The sequence below is a fragment of the Vulpes vulpes genome, chromosome 12 (genome assembly GCF_048418805.1).
Source record: "Vulpes vulpes isolate BD-2025 chromosome 12, VulVul3, whole genome shotgun sequence".
In the NCBI taxonomy this organism is placed as follows: domain Eukaryota; kingdom Metazoa; phylum Chordata; class Mammalia; order Carnivora; family Canidae; genus Vulpes; species Vulpes vulpes.
The window spans coordinates 171,569,605-171,591,633 of record NC_132791.1 but is presented as its reverse complement, the minus strand read 5'-3'; the positions used below and the strand labels follow the sequence as shown (position 1 = coordinate 171,591,633).

At 48.7% G+C, this 22,029-nt stretch overlaps 1 protein-coding gene across 6 annotated transcripts in view; it reads left to right on the top strand.

Moving 5' to 3' along the window:
* Positions 1 to 22,029, top strand: part of PLCG2 (phospholipase C gamma 2) — a 174,614-nt gene that overhangs the window by 60,072 nt on the left and 92,513 nt on the right. For all 6 annotated transcript variants that reach the window (XM_072731458.1, XM_072731455.1, XM_072731457.1 and 3 more), the window contains one exon: positions 21,810 to 21,953. In XM_072731458.1, coding sequence (XP_072587559.1) covers positions 21,810 to 21,953 — 144 coding nt within the window. The remainder of the gene's footprint in view (positions 1 to 21,809; positions 21,954 to 22,029) is intronic.

Here is a 22,029-nt window from a genome sequence, read left to right as displayed (position 1 = left end):
TGCCAGCACCAGGGTTTTAGTCTGCCAACACCCATGTTGGAATGTCGATCTGCAGAGCTGGGAGATAGGAAGCTTGTGTCGTCTTAAGCCAGTAAATGTGTGGTTGCTTGTTAGAGCAGGAGCAGGAAACAGGTCAGTCCCAAATGTGTATCTCCATCGAGATGTCTTTCTTTGGTCCATTGGGTAAATATTTATTGAGTGCCAACTGCATGCTGGACACTGCTGGCATCGGGATCCCTGTGTCAAGCAAGGGCCTGGCCCTCAGAGTTCACTGTGTAAGGGGGGGAAGAGATAGGACGGTGACAGTGATACCACGGTACACGCAGGGCGATGTGGAATCATAGGAAAAGGCGTGGGATCAAACTGTGGGCTGCAGGAGGTTTCTGCTTTCCTTTTTAAAAAGATTTTGTTTATTATGAGAGATGCAGAGAGGCAGACAGGCAGAGGGAGAACCAGGCTACCTGTGGGGACCCCGGGATCATGACGGAGCCAAAGGCAGATGCTCAACCACTGAGCCACCCAGGTGTCCCCACAGGAGGTTTCTTAGGAAAAGTGATTGAGAGAGAGGGATGTTGGCTTTGGAGGAAGCACCCTGGAAATGTGCAGCTCTGGCTTGATTCTTTCTCCTGGGGCATCTAGTGAGTCTCTCCAACTCAACCTGTCCAAAATAGAACATGTCACCAAAAATGAGGCCTTCCTATAAATAAATAATTTTTTTTTTTTTAAGATTTTACTTTTAAGTAATCTTGAACTCATAGCCTTGAAATCAGGAGTCACTTGCTGCGCTAACAGCCAGCCAGGCACCCCAAGCCCCTGCCCATTAAAACCTGCAGCATCTTCCCCACTGTGGTGAGAGGGCCACCCACCTTGCTCAGTTACCCATGCCAGAGTCCTCCAGACCCCTCTCTCCATTACCTCTGAGGGCTGTAGGTTTTTCCCCTTTTTGGAGACCTGTTCCCCCCTGCCAGGGGCAAAGCTCTTGAATCCCAGGCTCAGACGTGGAGGGGACGGAGAAGAATGTCAGTAAAACCCATCTCTGCACACAGGTAGCAGGGGGCTCGTAAGTGTCCCAGTCAAAAGGGTGCATTCGGAAGGTGGGCTTCCTTAGGTGCAAATCTCAGCTTTGTCTTTGCCAGTGTGACCTTGAGGTCCACCTGCTTCATCTTGTGTGCCTCTGTCTTGCTGACGACATGGGGACAACAGGAGGACCTATGCCGTAGGGATGCCTTAAAATTCAGAATGTTAATGTATAAAAAGCACTTTCAGTACTAAGCTTGGTAACTGCTGGTGGTGGTTGACGGAGAAGCCACCAGAAGTCAGAAGAGCAGCCACTTACTAACCGTGTCCTCCGAGTGGTCTTAACCTCTGTCCTTGGTGCTTTATAAATGCTCCTTATGCCTCTTGATGAGTCTACCCATGTTATAGATGGGGAAACAGAGACGCAAAAAAAAAAAAAAAAAAAGACAAAATAGTATGACCTTCCTGAAGCCACTGTCATCTGGAACAGCTCTTCCATTTCCAGTGTGTCTTTCAAGGCAGCTTGAGGCAATTTGGAGCAACTCTTGGGTGTTTTGAACGTTCTTCCTATATGCTCTTGCAAGGCTTGGGTTTTAGTTCTGGAGTCTGCAGAACCAGCCGCCTGCTTCCCCTGGACAAGCAGTCTAACGAGTGAAGCGAGGATGCTTGGCTCAGAGCTTGTCTCCGCATCCAGCCTTCTCCATTCCCATGAGGAATTGCCTTGTAGAGAGAGAAGCTCCACTGCTTCTCTATCACTGTGCTCGCGTGGCCTCAGGATGTACTTCCCTATTGACCTTGTGCTGAAGTGAGACTCACTGGACTTTTTCAGGGCATGTGAGGGAAGACGCCTAGTAAATTAATGTCTACTCTGCTTACAAAGGGTCGATGTTGTATTGGAGCGTGGGCTGATTCTGCAGTTAAGTTTTCAGACCCGAGAATAGACTCTTCCCTTTATGGCTTTAAAAATCCTACCTCCTCTGTTCCAGATGAGGGATCAGAAACTCTCTTACCTATGGGAGACCAGGCAGGTGACCTAAGTAAGAGAAATGCCTGGGTCTCGGAAACAAATGCAGGCTGCAGGGGGTGGTGAGATGGCAGAGTGGGTGAGAACTGCGGTCAGCGGGGAGCTAATGCATGCCTGGTCAGGGATGGGCAAATTGTACCCCCCTCTGCAGGCTCAGGGGCAGTAGATCTGAGGCTGAAAACATAGGTCGTTACTGCAAAGTCTCGTTTGAACAAATAACATGATCTTGACCTAACAAAACACATCAGCCTGCAGGTGCAGTTCTCCAATAATTTTTAAAATTTGTGTGGATTGTGGAGGATCTTTGTGATTTTTTTTTAATTGAGTGGCATGTGATGCCACCTCCTTTGCTTGTATCAGCCACAGTTTTGATTGGTGGGTCCTTGGGATCCAGTGAAGATCCTGGGAAGATATACTTGTATGATCTTATGCAAGTTATAAAACTCAGCCAGGACTCGGTTCCTATATCTAAGCTGGCCTTTGCAGCACCAGCCTTCTAAGGATGCTGTGAAGATGGAATGGTGTAACATTTTTCAGAGTGCCTGGTAAAGGGTATGTTGCATGGAAGGTTTCAATAAATGTGAATTTCCTTCCTCTCAATTTGTGTTCCTTCCTTTCCCAAATCTTGGATTTAAAAAAAAAAAAAAGGAACTGAGTAGGGCTTGGTAGTCCAGGGGTTCATCACTAGAGGTATCCTGCCACCTAGCCCACGATTTTGGTTCTTGTCTGTATTGGTTTTGTTCACACTTGGCTTGGGTCTGGGGATGTGCTGAGGCAGTGTGGCATACGTAGAAGGAAGCATAAATACTGTAAGAGAACTGCTTCTGAATCATGACAAGTGCCGAGGCCCTGTGGCCAGGGAGTACTTGCTGAGTGTAAAAAAAAAAAAAAGAAAAAAAAAAAAGAAAAAAAAAAAAAGGAAGGGAGGCTATTGGGAGGAGAGTGGCTGGAAGTAGGGTCAGTGAGGTGTGGGCATGTGGCCATTACAGAGACTCTGCTGCATCGACCGTCTTACGGTTTTAAGCTTTCTTTTTTATTCGAAGCAACACATTATTCCATATAATGAATACTGATTAAGGTGAATTACCATGTCACTGTCCCTCAAATCTAGAAGCCCTACATGTGTCTTCCCTATCATTCCTCTCCTCCCAGCTAGTATCTGCTTTTCTTTATGGCTTGACCATCTATCTATGCAGCATTTTGCTTTTGTCACCAAATAATAGTTCAGGAAATTCCTCCAATTCAGCTGGCACAGATGGTCTGATCTGCCCCCTTTACTGACTTCAGAGTTACCCATGTTATGGCTGAACCACAGTTAATTCAGCCGTTCTCGTACTTTCACTGTGTTTCTAGATTTTTTGTTTTGTTTTGTTTTGTTTTAGCCACTGCAAACATTGACAGATAAAGGGGACTCCTTGCACTACTGTTGCACTAATAATAATAATACCCATTTACTATAACAAATTCAAACAACGTGAGAACTGGAAAAATGGTTTTTTTCCTTCTTTCCCCCAAATCCTGGAGGTAACCAGTACTAACCATTCATGTATTCTTCTTTAAAAAAATTTATTTATTAGAGAGAGAGAGAGAGAGAGGAAGCACATGCAGGAGGAGGGGCAGAGGGAGAAGAGAGGGAGAAGCAAACTCCCCGCTGAGCAGGGGCCCTCATGCAGGGCTTGATCCCAGAACCCCGGTACCACGACCAAGCCGAAGGCAGATGCTTAACCAACTGAGCCACCCAGGCACCCCTCATTCATGTGTTCTTAAAAGCATCTTTCCTATGTGTCTATAAACCTACAGACACACACACTTAGGCACATAAGTTTATGTGCAGGTTTTAAAGCAAAAACAGGTGCGTATTCTCTGCAGCTTGCCATTTCCCTGTACTGGCCTCTGGGCAGTCTTCTAGTCAGTACGTGACTGTCCTTTCTGGCTGTGTGGGCTTCCAGAGGGTGGCTGCACTCACTGGTGGGCAGGGGGTCCTTTCCCAGTCATCCAGAATAGAAATCCCCCTGTGCCTGTGTCTTTCTGTACCTGTACTGATACATCTGCAGGATGGGCCCCTACAGGTGAAATTCCTGGGTATGCACCTGGGATGTTTTAATAGATTGTGTCCTCTTATCCCAGTGAGGTTGGATCTCTCCAACTGCAGCCTGGTTTTAGAGGGACCATTGAAGGAATTCTGTTGTGAACATTGAATCTCTCAAACATGTCTAGACCAGGAATTGTGAGAGAATCCTAGAATCAGAGTTTTAATGATGATGAGGGATGTGCTTCAGCTCTGCCTTCTTCTGCTTCTGTGGTTTTCATCTATTCGTGAGCTTTTGTTTTTCACTATTTTAATTAATAGTTTTTTTAAAAAAATAGTTTTTCAATGGTAAAATATTTCAAACATATATAGCAGAGCAGAGAAATAATACAAATGATGCATGGTGACCCAATTTTACCAGCTCAGTGTTTTTTTCATCATATTTGCCTGAGATATTTTTTTGATATTTTTAAATTAAATGTTATATATATGGCTATAAAGCTTCTGTCCTTTCGCTTAAAAATAACCATTTTGTGAAGCTCTGTACCCTTCTCTTTCATATTTAACACTCTTAATATACTGGTATGACTGGAATCACAAGTACCCATGACAGTTGTTTGTGTCTTTTAAATACATTGTTATCATTTGTATAAATTTTTAAGCTTTTTGCAACCTCCCCCCCCCCGCCGTGTTTTGTTTTTGTTTTTGTTTTTGAAGATACATTTTTAATTGTAGAATAATTTTGGATTTACGGAGGAGTTGCAACGCCAGCACAGAGAGTTCCCACATACCCTTCTCCCCTCATTCTTCCATCCTCTGCTACTTGATGAATTTGCCCAAAGCCAGAAATTAACATCCGTATGTGACTGTTAACTAGCTTTTATTTGGGTTTTATGGTTGTTTCACTAATGTTGTTTTTCAATTTCAGGATCCATGCGGAATACCACATTGCATTGTGGGGTTTTGATTTATCCACCTCAATACATAGAGTTTTTTTTAAAGATTTTATTTTTATTTATTCATGAGAGACAGAGAAGCAGAGACATAGGCAGAGGGAGAAGCCTGATGCAGGACTCCATCCCCGGGCCCCGGGATCATAACCTGAGCCAAAGGCAGATGCTCAACCACTGAACCACCCAGGTGCCCCATATAGAGATGTTTTCTTAATTATTGAGCCACCAGTGACAGCACCAGTGTACTCACTCCCCCCAGTGTCAGACCTTCCCGTTGGGTTCCCTTTCTCTTTTGCCAGCAGGTCTGCGATTGGCATGGGTGGGAGTTCCTTGCAGTTGTACGCTGAGAAGCAGAATCGCTGGGTGGGAGGGAGTGTGCATTTCCAGTGTAATCTGTGATTGCCAAATCATCTCCAGGGGCTTTGGTCTCCCTCTTGACTGGGTCCCTATGTGGTGTCAAGCACTGTTCCTGATGCCTTGGTTACTGGAATGAGCAAGACAGTTCCTGCCTTCAGGGGGCAGGAAGGTAGAACTAAATAATGGAAGACCACCTACTCAGGGCCACAGCAGGGGAGGGGACGCGGCTCCAGGCAGGTGCAGCGGGGGACCTAAAGGCTCCAGAAGGCACGCATGCACACATACACAGTGTGTTCTAGCTGGTACCTCCTGCTCTTTCTAGAATGTGCCATGTATATTTCCCTCTTGGGGCCTTTGCTCTTGCTGTTTGCTCTACTGGAATAGTCTTCCCCAGACATCCACGTGGATCTGGCCTCATTTCCTTCAAGCCTCAGCTTGGAGGATGTCTCCTCTGGGGAGGCCTCTCCGATCACACCTGCTACCAGAGCCCCTTCCTTGCCCTATCACCTACCGTGCGTCACTCTGCTTTGGTTTTAATTCTTATAGCACTTACTGCTACCAGATGTAATATATATTGGTTTGCTTACGCATCTGCCCCCGCTACAGTAGAATTCCTTGAGGGTAGGGATTTGGTCTGTTTGCCATGGCCTGCTCCCCCCAGCCATACCGGGCTCATGGGACTCAGCAGCTCTTTGTTGACGGAGCAGTGGATGGGCGTTGCCAGGACTGTGATAATCTGTGGGTGATAGCGGCAAGCATTTAGCACTAGCTTTGTGTAATGCACTCTGCTAATAAGCTCCTTGATGTGAACTGTTGTCCCCTTGAATCCTCAAGTCTGCTCCTGAGCCTGGCCCTGCTTTAATGCTGGGTCCAGCTTACAGGGGGAGATGGAGGCCAGAGTGATGTGGCTGCCTCCTGCTGGGGCAGAGATTTGGACCTCTGTCTGACTGCAGCCAAGCTCCAGTTGGGAACCTAGGCTCAGTCCCAGGCAAATGAGGGGAGACCGGGAGGCAGGTTGTGGGTTACACCCCCAGGTTGTGTAGTCAGACTAGTGTCTGTATCCTCTGGGCCGGACTTGGATTCTTGTGTGGAGGGGACATAGGACAGACCTGCTGGGCTGGGGTGCTTTGGGGGCGGGTAACCCTCTTGCCCGACCGATCCTGCCTTCTCTGAAAGGGAAGGAAGACTCTCACCTTCTAGCTCTCTGTAACAGGAACTGCCGTCCCCCACCCCCCAACCTTGGTTTGCAAAACTGAGCCTGGTGGGGAAATGAAGGGCTGGCTCGCTAACCACAGTGAAGACTCATTTGCAAAGGCAAAGCAGGGGCAGCAGGGCCCTTCTCTGACCCCAGCAGAAGGCATCGACTTGTGCAGGCTGCCTTCTTGCTGGAACCACTCAAGCCCCATCACTGGGCTTGGAGCTTGGAGGCAGTTACCAGCTCTGGGCTTTATAGTCTTGTGACCTCAGTCTTCTCCTCTGTTCAATGGGAATGGTAATAATAATAATAATAATAATAATAATAATAATAATATACATGAAGTGCACAAATGAGGAAATGCATGTAATACCCCCTCCCTATGCCTGCTTCTGCAAACGCTTGGAGGGATATTAGCTGTTACTATTGTGGGGGTGGTGGACACAGCGTCCCTCTCCTGCGCCCCACTCCACACAGTAGCCACTTATTAGGAATAGTCCTCAGGTTAAACAACAGAGGGGTGAAGGACTATCTTCTGATGCATGCTCCTCTTGTCCTTTTTGAGCAGAATTTGGCATTTTAGATAAACTTCTGTGATCAGTCTGACAGTGGGTTGCCTGGTGGCATAGCGAGGGTCAGACCCGTTCTTGCAAAGCTGAGGAGTGAGTCAGGGCAGGCCTCCTTCCTTGGGGTAGCCGTAGGGGAGCAGGGTGTGGTCCAGAGGAGGCAGGTGTGAACACGGGGGGGGGGGGGGGGCGGGGAGATTCCAACACCCCCCTTTGGTAACTGTGTGAAGCTCCTTGCAGACCCAGCTCGCATGGTGCTGGGGCTACCTCGCTAACACAGGGCGTCAAGTGATTACAGTAAATGAGAACCAGGAAAGGGGAAGTGGGGAAGAGGAAGGGAAGTCCTCCAGAGCAGGGGCTTTGAGCTGGGCCTTGAGTTGAGCTGCGTGCTCTTTCCTGCTCTTAAGATTCCTCAGAGAAGCTGCTCCTTCCCTGCACTGAGCACACAGCATGAAGGTCCCCTCTGGGGGTTCAGGGACCCCATAAAGGCTCACGGAGGCATTTAAAGAGTGAGGCTTTGCCTTTCCAAGGACGGCTTTCTAGGCCAAGAGGGCCAGGTGAGCCATGCCTGGGAAACACTTCTGGAAGGCCAGGGCCTTCTCTGGCAGTCTGTCCATTCCGCCTGAGCCCTTCCCCTTGAGCGTGGCCAATGTTATAGCCATCATGGCCCAGTCCCTGCCAGTGAAGCGGGAGGGCCTCGTACTGTGGGGAAGCATCTGGAAACCCTGACCTGGCCTGTTGATCATTAACAAGGTGGAAAGGTATTTCTGCCTGTCTTATCTAATGATGGACTCTGGCAGTGGGAGCCCTGAATGTCCCTGGCATCTCTCTCTACCTGCTGAGACTGGGCTTCAAAGAAAGGATCCACCTTTGGCTGGACTCTAGCCTGTTCACTTCAGGGTTTTCCAAGAGGCTGTTGTGGGAGCAGCTCTCTCAGGAATGGAAAAAGGAAGGGAAAAGAGCCGGGCCACCTTGCCCACAGCGCTCTCTCTGTGAGACGCCTGTGCGTCACTACCCTGCTGTCTTTGGCATCAGGGTCCAGGCAGGTGGCCCAGTGAATGACTTCAGTTTCCTGAGCCAACTGTGGAAAATGGGGGTTTGTTCCCAAGGTTGGCAGGATGAGTGAGGAGACGGTGAAGTCAGCTCTGGCACCTAATAAATATTCCATAAGGAGGGTCCTGTCTGTTCTCCATCCAAATCAGGTGCTTCTACCCTGGGCTTGACCTTGGCAGGGCTCCATCTGCTGCTCGTGGAGTTGGTAGGTCAGGCTGTGCGAACGCCTCCCTGCAGGAGCTGGCATGGGTGGTGTTCGAGAATGCTGGCCCTGGAGCTGGACAGGCGGGGCTCAGAGCCCCCCAGTTCACTCAACCTGCTGGAGCCTCCATTTCCTCCTCTGCAGAATGGATGGGTTGATAACAGTGACCACTCCCCTCTTAGGGCTGCAGGCGGCACCCCTGAGATAATGGACACCAAGCACTTGACTGGTGTTTGATAGACCAGGAGCTCTCAGAGCCCCCACTGCCTGTAAGGGTTTTGGCGCTGGGATCCTTGCAAAGATGCTCCTGAGAGTGAGAATCCAGCAGAACCCAGCTGGGCAGGGTAATGAGCTCGGGGGTGAAGGAGGTCTTCCTCCTCTTCGTTATGGTTAAGAGGACAGGCTTGGGAGCTAAGACTCCTGGGGTTGAAATCCTGGCTCGACTAGTGTAGCCTTAGAAAGTCACTGCATCTCTGCCTCGGTGTCCTCCTCTTTGGAATGTGGAGGGCGATCTTAGCCCTACGTGAGCACCCATGTGTCCGAATCCCTGGCATACTGTTTGGCTCTACTAGATGTTTCTGTAAATGTGGCTTCCCTTCCCCTCCCTTCCCTTCCCTTCCCTTTTTTTCTTCTCTGGTTTCCTCTGAAGCCAAGAGGTGGGTAGGAAGATGAGGACCAGCATTTTCCACGGGAGGATTCAACATCAATCAACTTGTGGAATTTTCTTGGAGTTGAACCGAATCGCCTGTGTTCTCAGAACCTTTCTTTTCCTATAAAAAGCAAAGACAAAGCATCTGATGGGAAGAGCAATGTGTTTATGTGCAGGGCTGCTCGTTGGGCTGAGGTTAGGGCCGTGTGTGTTGTAATGAGTGGTTGCTGCTGAGAGGGGTCCGCGTTGGCTGTCCCCCGGGGTGCCATGCGCAGACTCCTGGTGGACGTCCCCAGGAACCGCGTTCTTGGCCAGCGACATTGTTGCCCGTGAATGCATGGGCCCCCCAGCCAGGCCTCGCTCCAGCCCCCCTGTAGGCCACTTCCTCTGGGTTTCAACTGGCTTATCACAGGGCTGCATGAGCATCTATTTCTGGCCTGCCTGGAAATAGTCTGGATCCTGGCACAAGGCACGCACAGAGTCAGTTCCTGGGATGGAGAAGCAGCCCAAGGGGATGGGGTCAGGAAATCTCCCTACAGTGTCCTCCCTGGGGAGACTAAGCCTTGGGTGCCATGATTTTCAGACCTGGCCCAGGAAACAGGAATCACCAGTGGGAAGGTGGTTCCCTCGGTCCGTTTTGGTCTCTGAGTGTGTCAAGGAAAATATCTGTTTGATATTAGCATTTTTAAATTTTTATTATTTATTTATTTATTTATTTATTTATTTATTTATTTTTAAAGACTTTTAAAATTTATTCATGAGAGACACAGAGAGAGAGTGAGGCAGAGACACAGGCAGAGGGAGAAGCAGGCTCCCTGCAGGGAGCCCGACATGGGACTCGATCCCGGGACTCCAGGATCACACCCTGGGCTGCAGGCGGCGCTAAACTACTGGGCCACCTGGGCTGCCCTGGATACTCTATTTTTTAATTGAAAAATTTATTGAGATGGGTAGATTCACATAAAGTTGTAAGAAATAACACAGATCTCATGTAGACACTACCCTGTTGGTGCCAGTGGAACCATCTTGCAAAACGGTAGTGTGCCAACACAGCCAAGGTACGAACACTGATTCAGCCCACCCTCCGTCTCATCCACATTTCCCCAGTTTTACTTGCACTGTGTGTGTGCGCATGCACGCGTGTGTGTGGGCATGTTAAGTTCGATGCAGTTTTATCACATATGTGTGTTCTTGTATTTGCCACCACGCTCAAGACCCTGGGTGGTTCCATCCTGACAAGGATCCCTCTTAATGACCACACCCACCTCCCCAAGTAAGGTATCTGTATGGTAAAATGCACAGTGAGTGTAAACTCCAATTTACACAGGAGGACGCCTCTGTGACCACAACCTCCCTTCCCCCAACCCAGATCAGATCTAGACCACTCCCCACACCTATTGCCCCCAGGAGGTCCCCACCCTCAGACTTGTCTCCATCCGTGAGTCCTGCTTAGCTCACTTGGGCTCATTCCCTCAAATCTTTAATTTTCACCTCTTATAACCCAGAACCATGGTGTGTGTGTGTGTGAGGGTGGGGTGGGTGCGTGGTCTGTGGCATCTGCTGTTTCTAGGCAGAATTTTATAATGTCCTATTTCCACTGCCTTTGTGTTGTCCAGTGCCTGTTATATATGGTGGGTGGAACTGGGTTTCTTTTTGCCAAAGACAAACTCCTAAAATATAGGTATATATACAGTTGAAAAAAAGATGAGTTGATTTGAAGACAGGTATTAGACAGAGCCAGCACTATGCACGTGTGGCAAACTTCATAGATTTGATGATCAAATAACATTTGAGGAATAGTGTCAGAGGCATGTATAGCTCCAAAAAAACAAAAAAAAAAAACAAATCCCACACCCAAATCAAAAACTGGTCCAGTGTGGGTGTGGTGGGGCGGGATCTATATATAGTCTTGGTCCAGTAAAGGCCTTCTGTGTAATTTTGATAAACAGTACTGGTTTAAAGCAGAGCCGATGAAAACTTTCAACAGGCCGTTGTGTAAGATGGTGAGCTGTTCCAGAAGGTCTTAGCAATTTTTGTTCTAGGTGCATTTCACCTGTTCTATAACTAATACATATTTTGAAATGGACTCATTCTTTTTTGACTTAAATTCATATAGAAGGAACTTTGATCCTAAAGATTAAAGGTGCCAGATGTGTATTTTTTCCCAATTCATATTAAAATGTCACAATTAAGACATAACAAAATGTGGATACCATTTAAGTTCCTTCCGCAGGATCCCATGTTGGGATTATTCCCACTGAGTTTCCAGTAGAAGGGAGAAAACTCAAATTCAAGTAATCCTAGAACAGTGAATATTTGAAGAATTTTGTGATGGTCGGTGTTTGGGATTTTAGCTGGCTGGTTCATAAAGCCCCCTCTCTTTCTCATCTTCTTGTGAACCTGGAAACAATTGAGAAGCCCAGATAACTAATAAATAGTGACAAGGAGGCCTGCTCTGTGTGCACCTCCTGGGGAGTCTGGCTTGGAATGGTCTCTGGCCCCTGACCTGCTCACTCTGTCTCTGGCACTGGTGGACGCTGCCAGGGAGCAGAGCAAGGCATGTGGTTCCTGGGGGACAGGTCAGACCAGAACTGGACAAGGAGGCTGAGCTGGGCATGTCTAGTTCCTCCTGCTGGACTTCTGTCTCCCCTGGGGAGACAGGTCCCTGGAGGGAAGAGGAGCTCAGCCAGTGCCTCCAGTGTCACTGAAAACTCTGAAACATCTGTAAAACAGTTCATTCAGCACTTATGTATGAATACAAAGCCCAGCAGTAACAGAGCTCCTGTGGAAACACAAGCCTGGGATATTCCCCACTAGAGATCATCACAGTCTCTACGCTTGTTTCTTTCTTAATTTTTTAAAAACTATTTTATATATTTAATCATGAGAGGCAGAGGGAGAAGTAGGCTCCCTGCGGGGAACCCAAATCGGGACTTGATCCCAGGACCCCAGGATCACGCCCTGAGTTGAAGGCAGATGCTCAACCACTGAGCCATCCAGGTGTCCCCAATTGTTTTTCTTTTTCTTTTTCTTTCTTTCTTTCTTTCTTTTTTTTTAAAGAAGATAAGGGCAGTGTCCCTCACCCTTGCCCCCAGTCCTTAGGTTTTCAAAGGACTTTAATATCTAAAGCCCATGAAAACAGTTTACGTTTTACCAAGTTCTTTCAGGTGTATATATCAGTGGGATGATGGATCTTCATTCCCATTTTACAGATGAGAAAATAGAGACTAAGGCAGAATAAAGAAATCCATCCCAAGATGGACTTTAAGCGCATGTCTGCTAGATTCTTCCAAAGTTGGGCACTTTCAGCTCTTCCATGTTGACCCTGTTAAAATTGTTCTGCAGTGTATCTCACTTGTTTATCTGTTGTTCAGGTTAGATGCTGTCACATATGTGCAACAACCAACACTCTTGCTTTTTAAAGCAGAGTCTTTCACTGAGACCTGATACCCTGAGACAAAGTGAAACCCAGCATTGGGGAAGGTGTTGTTGGAAGGTGGTATGAGAACGTGCATCCCAGCAGCGAAATTAACCTTGACTGAGACCTCCTGGGGGCCACGGGGCTCCTATTTAGTGTAATTTCGTTATTGGCGGAGCAGCTCGGTGAAGGAGGTAGTGCACTCATGGTCGGCACAGGTGAGGAAAGGACAGAGAAGGGACAGGGTTTGCCCAAGCACCCAGGTGCCTTTGGGGTGACTTGTCCAAGCCCCGGGACTTCCTGTAGGGCTTTCTCCACTGCCTACTGCCCACCACTGGGTTACCTCCAGCCTTCAGGACTCCACCAAGTTGCACGCCCTCAGAGCAGCCTTCCTTCCCCTTGCTGGGGAGAAGCCCCAGTGTAGACCTGGTTCCTCTCTGAGGTGTTTGGTGTGGTTGGAGGCTTACATGTTCACGTGCTGGTATGTGGGTGGGTCTGTCCTGCCCAGGCTTCTGAGGGTGGGGAGTGTGTCTGTGTGCTTCCCCCCAGCACATCCTCAGTGCGATGCTCAGCCACTGAGCCTGGCTGATGGAATGGCTGATGGGTAGACAAGAGAGTGGGGATATGTGTGGGAAGGTGTCACGCTCCCGTGGTCTCCTTTCCTCTTAAAATATGGCTGGCGCTTCCCTGAAGATGCTTTTTTTTTTTTTAACAATATTTTATTTATTCATGAGACACACACACAGAGACAGAGACATAGGCAGAGGGAGAAGCAGGCTCCCTGTGGGGAGCCCTATGTGGGACTTGATCCTAGGATCCTGGGATCATGACCTGAGCCTAAGGCAGACGCTCAATCACTGAACCACCCACGTGCCCCCCAAAGATGCTTTAAGTCTGGTGGCAGATAGTACCACTCGAGGGCAAGTGTGGGAATCAGGGAAGGGGCACGTGCCTGCTGTGAGCAGGAGGATGTTCCAGGAATGGGCAACAGCTTGAGAGTGGCCCAGAAAGGAAGCAGGGTTTGAAGAATGGGGTCATGGGGACAGCCAGCAAAGGGGGTGGTGGTGTCAGGTGGGAGAGTGGGAGGAGGCTGGAAACCCCAAGTGTGTGCCTGCAGGTGATGAGTGGGGAAGGCCGTGGGAGGGTGGCCGGACCTGGGGAAGGCCCGAGGTGATACTGGGAAGCTAAGTTTGTGCAGAGATGAGGCCTCACTTCTGTGGCTGTGTTATCTTACTTCTTCAAGCAGGAAACACGGCTGCTGAGCCCCACCACAGGAGCGCACATGGCCCGAGCTCTGGCCACCAGAGCCTACTTTGAAAATAAAGTCGGTCATCTTAATGACTCTGTGCCTTTGGCAAAAATTTCAACCCAAGCAGATCAAGCCTACCATTTGCTTGTCATCCTCCCTACCAGGAACCCTCATTGTCAGCAAATTGGCAGACTTCTACGTGTACAGATAGAGGTATTCCTCCTTAGCTGAGTCTAATACATTCCTGGAAACATGAGGGAGAGCATCTTTTTTTTTTTTTTTTTGGATAGCTGTCTGTTATTTCCTATTACATGGATATAAATGGTGATGCATTACAACTGATTGAAAAAAAAAAAAACAAACCACAATTCCCATCCCCAGTATTGCTTAATACCCTTAAACACCTGGAAACCAACCCATCAGATATACCTTAATTATTTGACTTTTTAAGATTTTATTTATTCATGAGACAGAGAGGCAGAGACATAGGCAGAGGGAGGAGCAGGCTCCCTGCAGGGAGCCCAATGTGGGACTTGATCCCAGGACTCCAGGATCATGCCCTGAGTCGAAGGCAGACGTTTAACTGCTGAGCCACCCAGGTGTCCCAATTATATGATACTTAATGAACTTGTTCCTGGGCATGTTTGCAAAGAGTACGTAGGGTACTAACTATATGGTGTTGGTTGTGAATTTTGATTTTTTCCCTCTACTTTGCAACTTGATGACAGTGAACTACTCTGTTGAAAATACCTGAGATGTCCTCTGAATTGGACTCTGGTAGTTGGCTTGTGAGAAGTAAATGCTAGGACTTGAGCAGGACTTACTAGGGTGGACAGGACACTAGGTTTGATGCGTGTTGATTTTCAGCATTGGGAGTGCTAGACTCGGTCATCTTCTGTTGTAGGCTGATACACACCAATATTTTCATTGGTGCCTGTGCATGAACATCCTACAGCAGGTGTAATCTGGGTAGTATGTTTTGTGTAAAAAAATATTTGCAAATTAGAGTGGTATTTAGATAGTGAGAATTTGAGTGATGATAGACACCTGTGCACAATATGTACATACACATGTATGTATGTACATGCAGACAGACATGTGCAGATGTACAGACACAGGCACATACCTCCAGTACCCTATTTACATAAACTTGTGGATTTTTTTTTCCACATCAGTACATATGGATCTCTCTCTTCGATTTTTTTATATATATATATTTTATTTATTAGTGAAAGACACAGAGAGGCAGGGACACAGGCAGAGAGAGAAGCAGGCTCCATGCAGGGAGCCTGACGTGGGAGTTGATCCAGGGACTCCAGGAGCATGCCCTAGGCCGAAGGCAGGCGCTCAATCACTGAGCCACCCAGGCAACCCTCTCTCTTCACTTTCCACAAGTAAATTAAGACTGTGTTTTTTCCTGGGACGCCTGGGTGGTTCAGTGGTTGAGTGCCTGCCTTTGCCCAGGGCATGATCCTGGAGACCCGGGATTGAGTCCTGTATTGGGCTCCCTGCATGGAGCCTGCTTCTCCCTCTGCTTGTGTCTCTGCCTCTTTCTCTCTGTGGCTTTCATGAATTAAAAACAAAACAAAAACAAAAACAAAAAAAACCCAAAAAACTGTGTTTTTTCCTGTACCTCATATGAGTCTAGCTTTATTCAGTTGCATTAATAATTAAAAAAAATAATAGCAGGGATCCCTGGGTGGCACAGCGGTTTGGCGCCTGCCTTTGGCCCAGGGCGCGATCCTGGAGACCCGGGATCGAATCCCACGTCGGGCTCCCAGTGCGTGGAGCCTGCTTCTCCCTCTGCCTGTGTCTCTGCCTCTCTCTCTCTCTCTCTCTCTCTCTGTGACTATCATAAATTAAAAAAAAAAAAAAAAAAGCTAACAAGTACTTAGAAGTTACTACATCTTTATGAGTTGTAGTTATGAGGCACTACTTTATTTTTTTATTATTTTTAAAAATTATTTATTCAGGAGAGGCACAGAGGAAGAGACATAGGCAGAGGGAGAAGTAGACTTGCTCCTGGGAGCCTGATACGGAACTCGATCTCAGGATTCCAGGATCACGACCTGAGCTAAAAAGGCAGATGTTCAACCACTGAGCTACCTAGGCATCCCTACTTTTTTTTTTTTTTTTTTTTTTTTAAGATTTTATTTATTAGAGCACAACTAGGGGGAGTGGCAGGCACAGGGCTAGCAGGGCTAGCAGTGAGTTCTAGCTGGAAGCATCTGTTAGAAGCTGGGATTCAAACCCAGACCTGCTGGTTCCTGCTCTGAGCCACTAGTCACCAGACACATGCTTCACGTGACTCGGGTGGCAAGTTTGCAACCCGGGCACTAGAATTTTATTTCCGCTGCAAGTCAGAAAAGTGATTTGGGATTGACCTAGTTGCGTGCAGGAGGCCTGATCCCCCTACCCCCCATCTCTGCTCTGCACCCCATGCGCAGTGGGATCATCACTGAGCAAAAGGTGCCCCTGTGTGATGCAAGATCAAATACATGGCAACAGAACTGACCAATGGGCCCCTCAGACGTTGATCACTAAAGAGACAACCACCCTAGCTGGTGAGGGATTTCCTTCCTGCCTTTTTGGGGCTCCTGGTAACCAGGAGGGTACTGCATAGCGGGCAGCCCTCTGATTCATCTGGAGCTGGGCCCTCCTTGCTCAGAAGGCCTGGGAAGTAGTAGTAATAGTCGTGAAGGGCTTGGTAGAGCCACAGGCCCATCTGCAGCTGACTTTCCGGCTGTGAGCAGTGCCCTCTCTGGTCCATGATGGCTGGACAGCCCCATGGCATGAAGGAGGCACCTCACAGTTAGGCCCGCAGCCCTGAGAGTATGGACTCAGGAGGACGGCTTTCCACTCCTAGGAGAAACAGGTGTTCACACAGAATCTTGCATGTAAATGTTCACAGCTGCACTATTCACAGTAGTCGAAAGGTGGAAACAACCCAAAAACGTCCATCGACAGAAGAACAGTTGAAGAAAATGTGGTCTGTCTGTTCTAGAATATTACTTCTCCATAGAAAGGCACGAAGTACTGACACTTGCTATGACACGGACGAACCTTGAAGACTTTATGCCAAATGAAAGAAGCCCCATACCAGAGACCACCTAGTGTAGAAATCCCTTTATATGAAATGTTCAGGAAAGGCACATCTGTTAGTGGATGAAAGTAGGTTCATGGTTGCCAGGGCTGGTGTAGGGACAAGAGGGAAATGGGGAGTGATAGCTACAGGGTATGGGTTTCTCTTTGTGGGCATGAAGGTGTTCTTCAATTGACTCTGGTGATGATTTGCACAAGTCTGTGAGTACGTCAGATGCTATTGAATTGTGCACTTGAAATGGATGACCTGTATGGCATGTGAACTGTATCTTGATAAAGCTGTTACATTAAATGAGAATATGTTCTCTATAACCCCAGAACCACCTCTGAGCCAGGATGCCGTCGGGGGTGGTGGTAAAGAACTCACAGGGGCAGTGACATCTTGTCCTGTCTCCATGCGGGGAGCCCAGAGAAGCTGTCCTCTGCAGTGCCTGTGAGTTGGCCACATCTGTTACTGCCTGAACTACCTACTGGGTCATTGATCCCTCAAACATACTGATCCCTGTGTCTCATGGGGGTAGCATAGAAACTACCAGATTGATGACCTGATGTAGCAGAGGCTGCCGTGGGTTGGACTCTGATTGCTATAGCATTCACTTCTGTACATTGAGGACAGCTTGGTGTGAACCCTGCAGCCCTCTGCTTGAGGACCAGGTAGGTAGGCCTCAGACACAGCCCTTGACCAACAGCAGGTGGGGTTTGGGGATAAATACCCCAGCTCCCAGGATGCCTGGGTGGCTCAGTGGTCGTGATCCCGGGGTCCTGGGATCAAGTCCAAGATCAGGCTCCTTGCATGGAGCCTGCTTCTCCCTCTGCCAATGTCTCTGCCTCTTTCCCTGTGTCTCTTATGAATAAATAAATAAAATCTTAAAAAAAAATACCCCAACTCCCTTGCTCTGTGGTGAGGCGAGGACTCCCAAGAACCCCTGTGGGGTCATCTCCAGGTGCCTACAGAGGACCAGCTTGATGACCTAGCAGTCTCCTCCTCAGCAGCTTTCCATCCCTGTCTCATGTCCCCACTCCTCTCCTGGTGTTCCTGGGATCATCTCCCAAGTAAGAATCTGATTCATTCGTTCCATGGGTACCTGAGTTCCTGCTCTGAGCCAGGCTCTGGTGCAGGGGGGCAGTGAAGCTTCAGCTGTGAGTGAGGGGGACAGACACACGATCCCTGTTTGCCTGGGGCTTGGAGGAGGATGCACATCCCCAGGTACATGAACCTGTAAATACAAACGTGCAAGGGAGGGGCTATATAGGGTGGTTATAAAGGTAACAGAATGAATCGTTTCAGGGAGGGTGGAGAAGTCAGTCAGGTGAGATCACAGATACAGTCAGCTGATGACAGAGGAGCCAGGGCAAGCCGGTGCAGAAGGCCTGGTCTTTCAGGAGCATCACCAAGGAGCCTGTCCTTCCCCAGTTTGGGGCAGGGGGAGTGTGGTCCCCATGATGTCATGCAGGTGATCGGCCCTGCTGACGTGGTGGGTGCCTGCAGCCCTCTTGCAGGCTGGGCCTGGCTCCCAGGCAGGGGTCCTTGCTGGTACTGAAGGAGAACCCAGGACCTCTTGCCTCCTCAGGGTGGCCATTTCTCTTTTGTTCTCTTGCCACGTCTCACGCTTCTCCCTCTCTGACTTGGTATGTGTGCGTGTTCGTGTCTCCCTCCCTCCTTGTCTGGGGGGCCTGCCTGGTGTCTCTGTCCCTTTTTGCCCTGTCTGGGTGTCTCCGTTTGTGTGTGTGCTTATCTCCATGTCCACCTCCCACTGTCCCATTTCCAGTGCCTGTCCCAGGCGCTCTGCCCCCTTTCCCCATTCAACAGCTATTTATTGGGCTCCACTGTATACCAGCTAGGGCCCGGGGTGCAGTCCTGAGGAAGGGAGCACCTTCTAGGGAAGAGGTTCTGAGCCCACGGAGTCCCACCCACAGGTGCTGCCTCTGTTCAGGGCTGTGGAGAGAGGGGCTGCTACCATAGCAAGAATCGGAGGGTTTTCTGAGTTCAATGGTGGTTGAGCTGAAACTGGAAGGGGGAACTTGGAGGTAACCAGACCCAGGGCATTCCTAGCAGAGCCCACAGCACGTGCAGATGTCCTGTAGTCGGGGTGACCCCTCACTGGGTGGCTGGAGCACAGAGGGTGTGGGGCCAGATGGGGCTGGTGGGGTCCACATCGGGCCTTGGATCTCAGTCCTAGGAGCACTGAGATGTGTTCAGAAGGTTTGAAGCCCAGGAAAGGTGTGAACATATTTATTTATTTACTTTTTAAAGATTGATCTAGAGAAGAGCGTGCACATGCGAGTGGGAGCAGGCGCAGAGGCAAGGGGAAGCAGACTTCCTGTTGCGTGCAGAGCTGGGTGTGGGGCTCGATCTCACGACCCTGAGGTCATGACTTGAGCCGAAATCAAGAGTTGGGTTTAACTGACTGAGCCACCTGGACTCCCCACATGAGCGTATTTAAGTTTCATAAAAATGGCTCTGGGAGTAACTTCTGGCTCCTTCGCTAGGCCAAGCGAGAGATCCCAGTGGCTTGGATTATGGCGTTGGCCATGGGAATGGAGAGAAGTTGACTGAGTCAAGCGTAATTTAGAAAGTAGAACTGGTAATTGCCTCAGGATAAGGTCACAGCATATGAAATTTTTTTCTTCATGTACGTGTGTCAAGTTTTTATTATAACTTCACCGTAAGAAAAACTCACAGGAGGCCAATTCAAAGATTTTACCAACAAGGACAGTAGATAACCACTGCTAGACTTGATAGGAAAAAAATATATATATATATTTGCTTCAAGGCGTGAGCATGTTGACTGGCAAAGGTTGGTGGGTAACATTTGAGGAGAACAAATGTCACCACCTTTCATGTCTTAGATGAGGCGAAAACAGTTCAATCGGCAATGCCAGTTTCCTCCTAGAAGGCTATAAATTTCAGCGCACAAAAAGGGTCTGTGTTTTGCTGTTTGTTTTTGAGGAGTGAGGGAAAAGAGATAAGACTCCAGGTTTCTGGGTTGGGTCAAGGGTGGGGATCTGGTGCCCCACCTCCCACAGGGTTTAGAGGCACCCCCCCTCCCAAAATAATACGTTGAAAAGTGGTTTTTAAGACTTACTGGTTTGCAACAATTTTAGACTCATGTGAACGTTGCAGAAATCCTGCAGGATTTCTGTGTCCTGTTCATCTGGCTTTCCCCAGTGATAACGTCCAGTCACCAAACTCAGGACTGACACTGGTATGGTATGATTAAAATACAGACCTGAGGGGCACCTGGGTGGCCCAGTTGGTTAAGCGTCTGCCTTCAGCTCAGGCCATGATGTCAGGGTCCTGGGATCAAGCCCTGAGTCAAGTTGGGCTCCCTGCTCGGTGAGGAGTCTGCTTCTCCCTCTACCTCTGCACCCCCTCCCTACCCACCCCCAATCATGCTCCCATGCATGTCTCTGTCTTTCTTAAATAAAAAAAATTTTAAAATATAAAAATAAATTGCAGACTTGGTTTTCTCTATTTTTTTCTGTGGACTCGAGTTTTGTTTTGGTGTCTAGGTCTACAGAGTTTTCTCACATGTATAGGGTTGTGGAAATACCGCCACACAGAGGGTGCAGAACCGATGCCTCTCATTTAAAGCCTCTTTACATTCCTTCATGACTCCTGTCCACCGAACTGTTTTTGGTCCAACCAAAACAAGACCCATGGGAAGAAAGAGGAGAGCTTCCCGTTCATTCCACCCCTCTCTCCCCTAATTGCATTCACTGCACCCAAACTCCTGTTGCTACCTGTGGAAGCTAATCAACCCTGCTTTCCTGCTGATCAACCCTGACTCTAAATGCCTTCATTCACCGGATTCCTCCATCCCAGGTCCAGGCTCCCTCCCTCTCCTCTCATTTTCAGGGACACCTTTCTTTCCTGCTTCTCTCTTCCATGCAAGGACTGAGATATATGTGCCAGCACTCTTAAGGTTGCAAGGGTAGAAACTCAGGTCACACTAACCAAAGCTAAAAAAAGAATTTACTATGTCATGGAAGTAGCATTTTCTAGGACAGGTATGGCTTCCAGTATGACTGGACCTAGGGGTTCAGTCTTTTCCTGGGCTCAGTCTTTTCCTTCTACATTTGGGGAACATGCTCCCTGCTGCCCCCAGACTCCTGTTTTATCAGCCAGGCAGCAGCAGTAGCAAGAGAAATTTTATTAATATTTCTGGCCAAAATGAGTCCCAGGAGGATGCTGGTATGCCCAGATCGGACCATGTGCTCGTCCCTGGACCAATCATGGTGCTCCACGGTAGGGCCCCTTGGCTATTCCTAGGGTCCCCTCTTTGACTTGTGATAGGTGGTTAGGAGAAGCAGATCAGCTTCATCTGAAACATGTGTAATGGGTCTGTTCCAGGAAAGGTGCTTTTTTTTGACAGAAAAAAGAGGAGGAAGGGACTGGTTGAGCTTGTCTCTTTGTGATGGACCATGGTCATCCTGTGGCAGGGGGGGAGCTCTCCCTTGGCCATCTGTGGGGATGAAGGGTTGCTCCTGGGTGATTTGGCCATCCTGTCGGGGGAGGAGGTCACTCTTGGATCAGGTGGCCATCTCTGGGGAGGAGGGCTTGCCCTTAGGTCTGGTGGCCATCTTATGAGGGGAGGGGTCACTCTTGGGTCACATGGGCATCTTGTGGGGTGAGGGGTCATCAGACACTGGGTCAGGCAGACACACTGTGGGGGAAGGCATCTCCCTGGGGTCAGGTGGCCATCCTGCCCAGTTTGGTTAGGAAGGGACTGGAGTCACACAGCATCAGGAGTTATAGGGAGGATAGATTTCCTTGTTTCTGTTGTCTGTTGCTATACCAGCATCCCAGTACTTAGTAGCTTTGAACAGCAAGCTTTTTACTTATTGCATGTAGACCTGCAGTGTGGACAGGACTGAGGGGCTGGGGAGTGCAGGAGTTGGGCGGTGCTTGTGGGGTGGGGTGCGGACCTGTGGCTCTGTCCTCAAGTTGAGTGAACTCCAGCTTCTGATGAGCCTGTCTCAATTGTCTTTTAGTGGATATCATGGAAATCAAGGAAATCCGCCCAGGGAAGAACTCCAAGGATTTTGAGCGTGCCAAAGCAGTCCGCCAGAAGGAAGAGTGCTGTTTTACCATCTTGTACGGCACCCAGTTTGTTCTGAGCACACTCAGTCTGGCAGGTGAGTGCACCTTCATGCATTTTTCTCCTCGCCTATGCCTGGCTTCCTTCCTAGGACGTTCTCCAATAGCAGAATG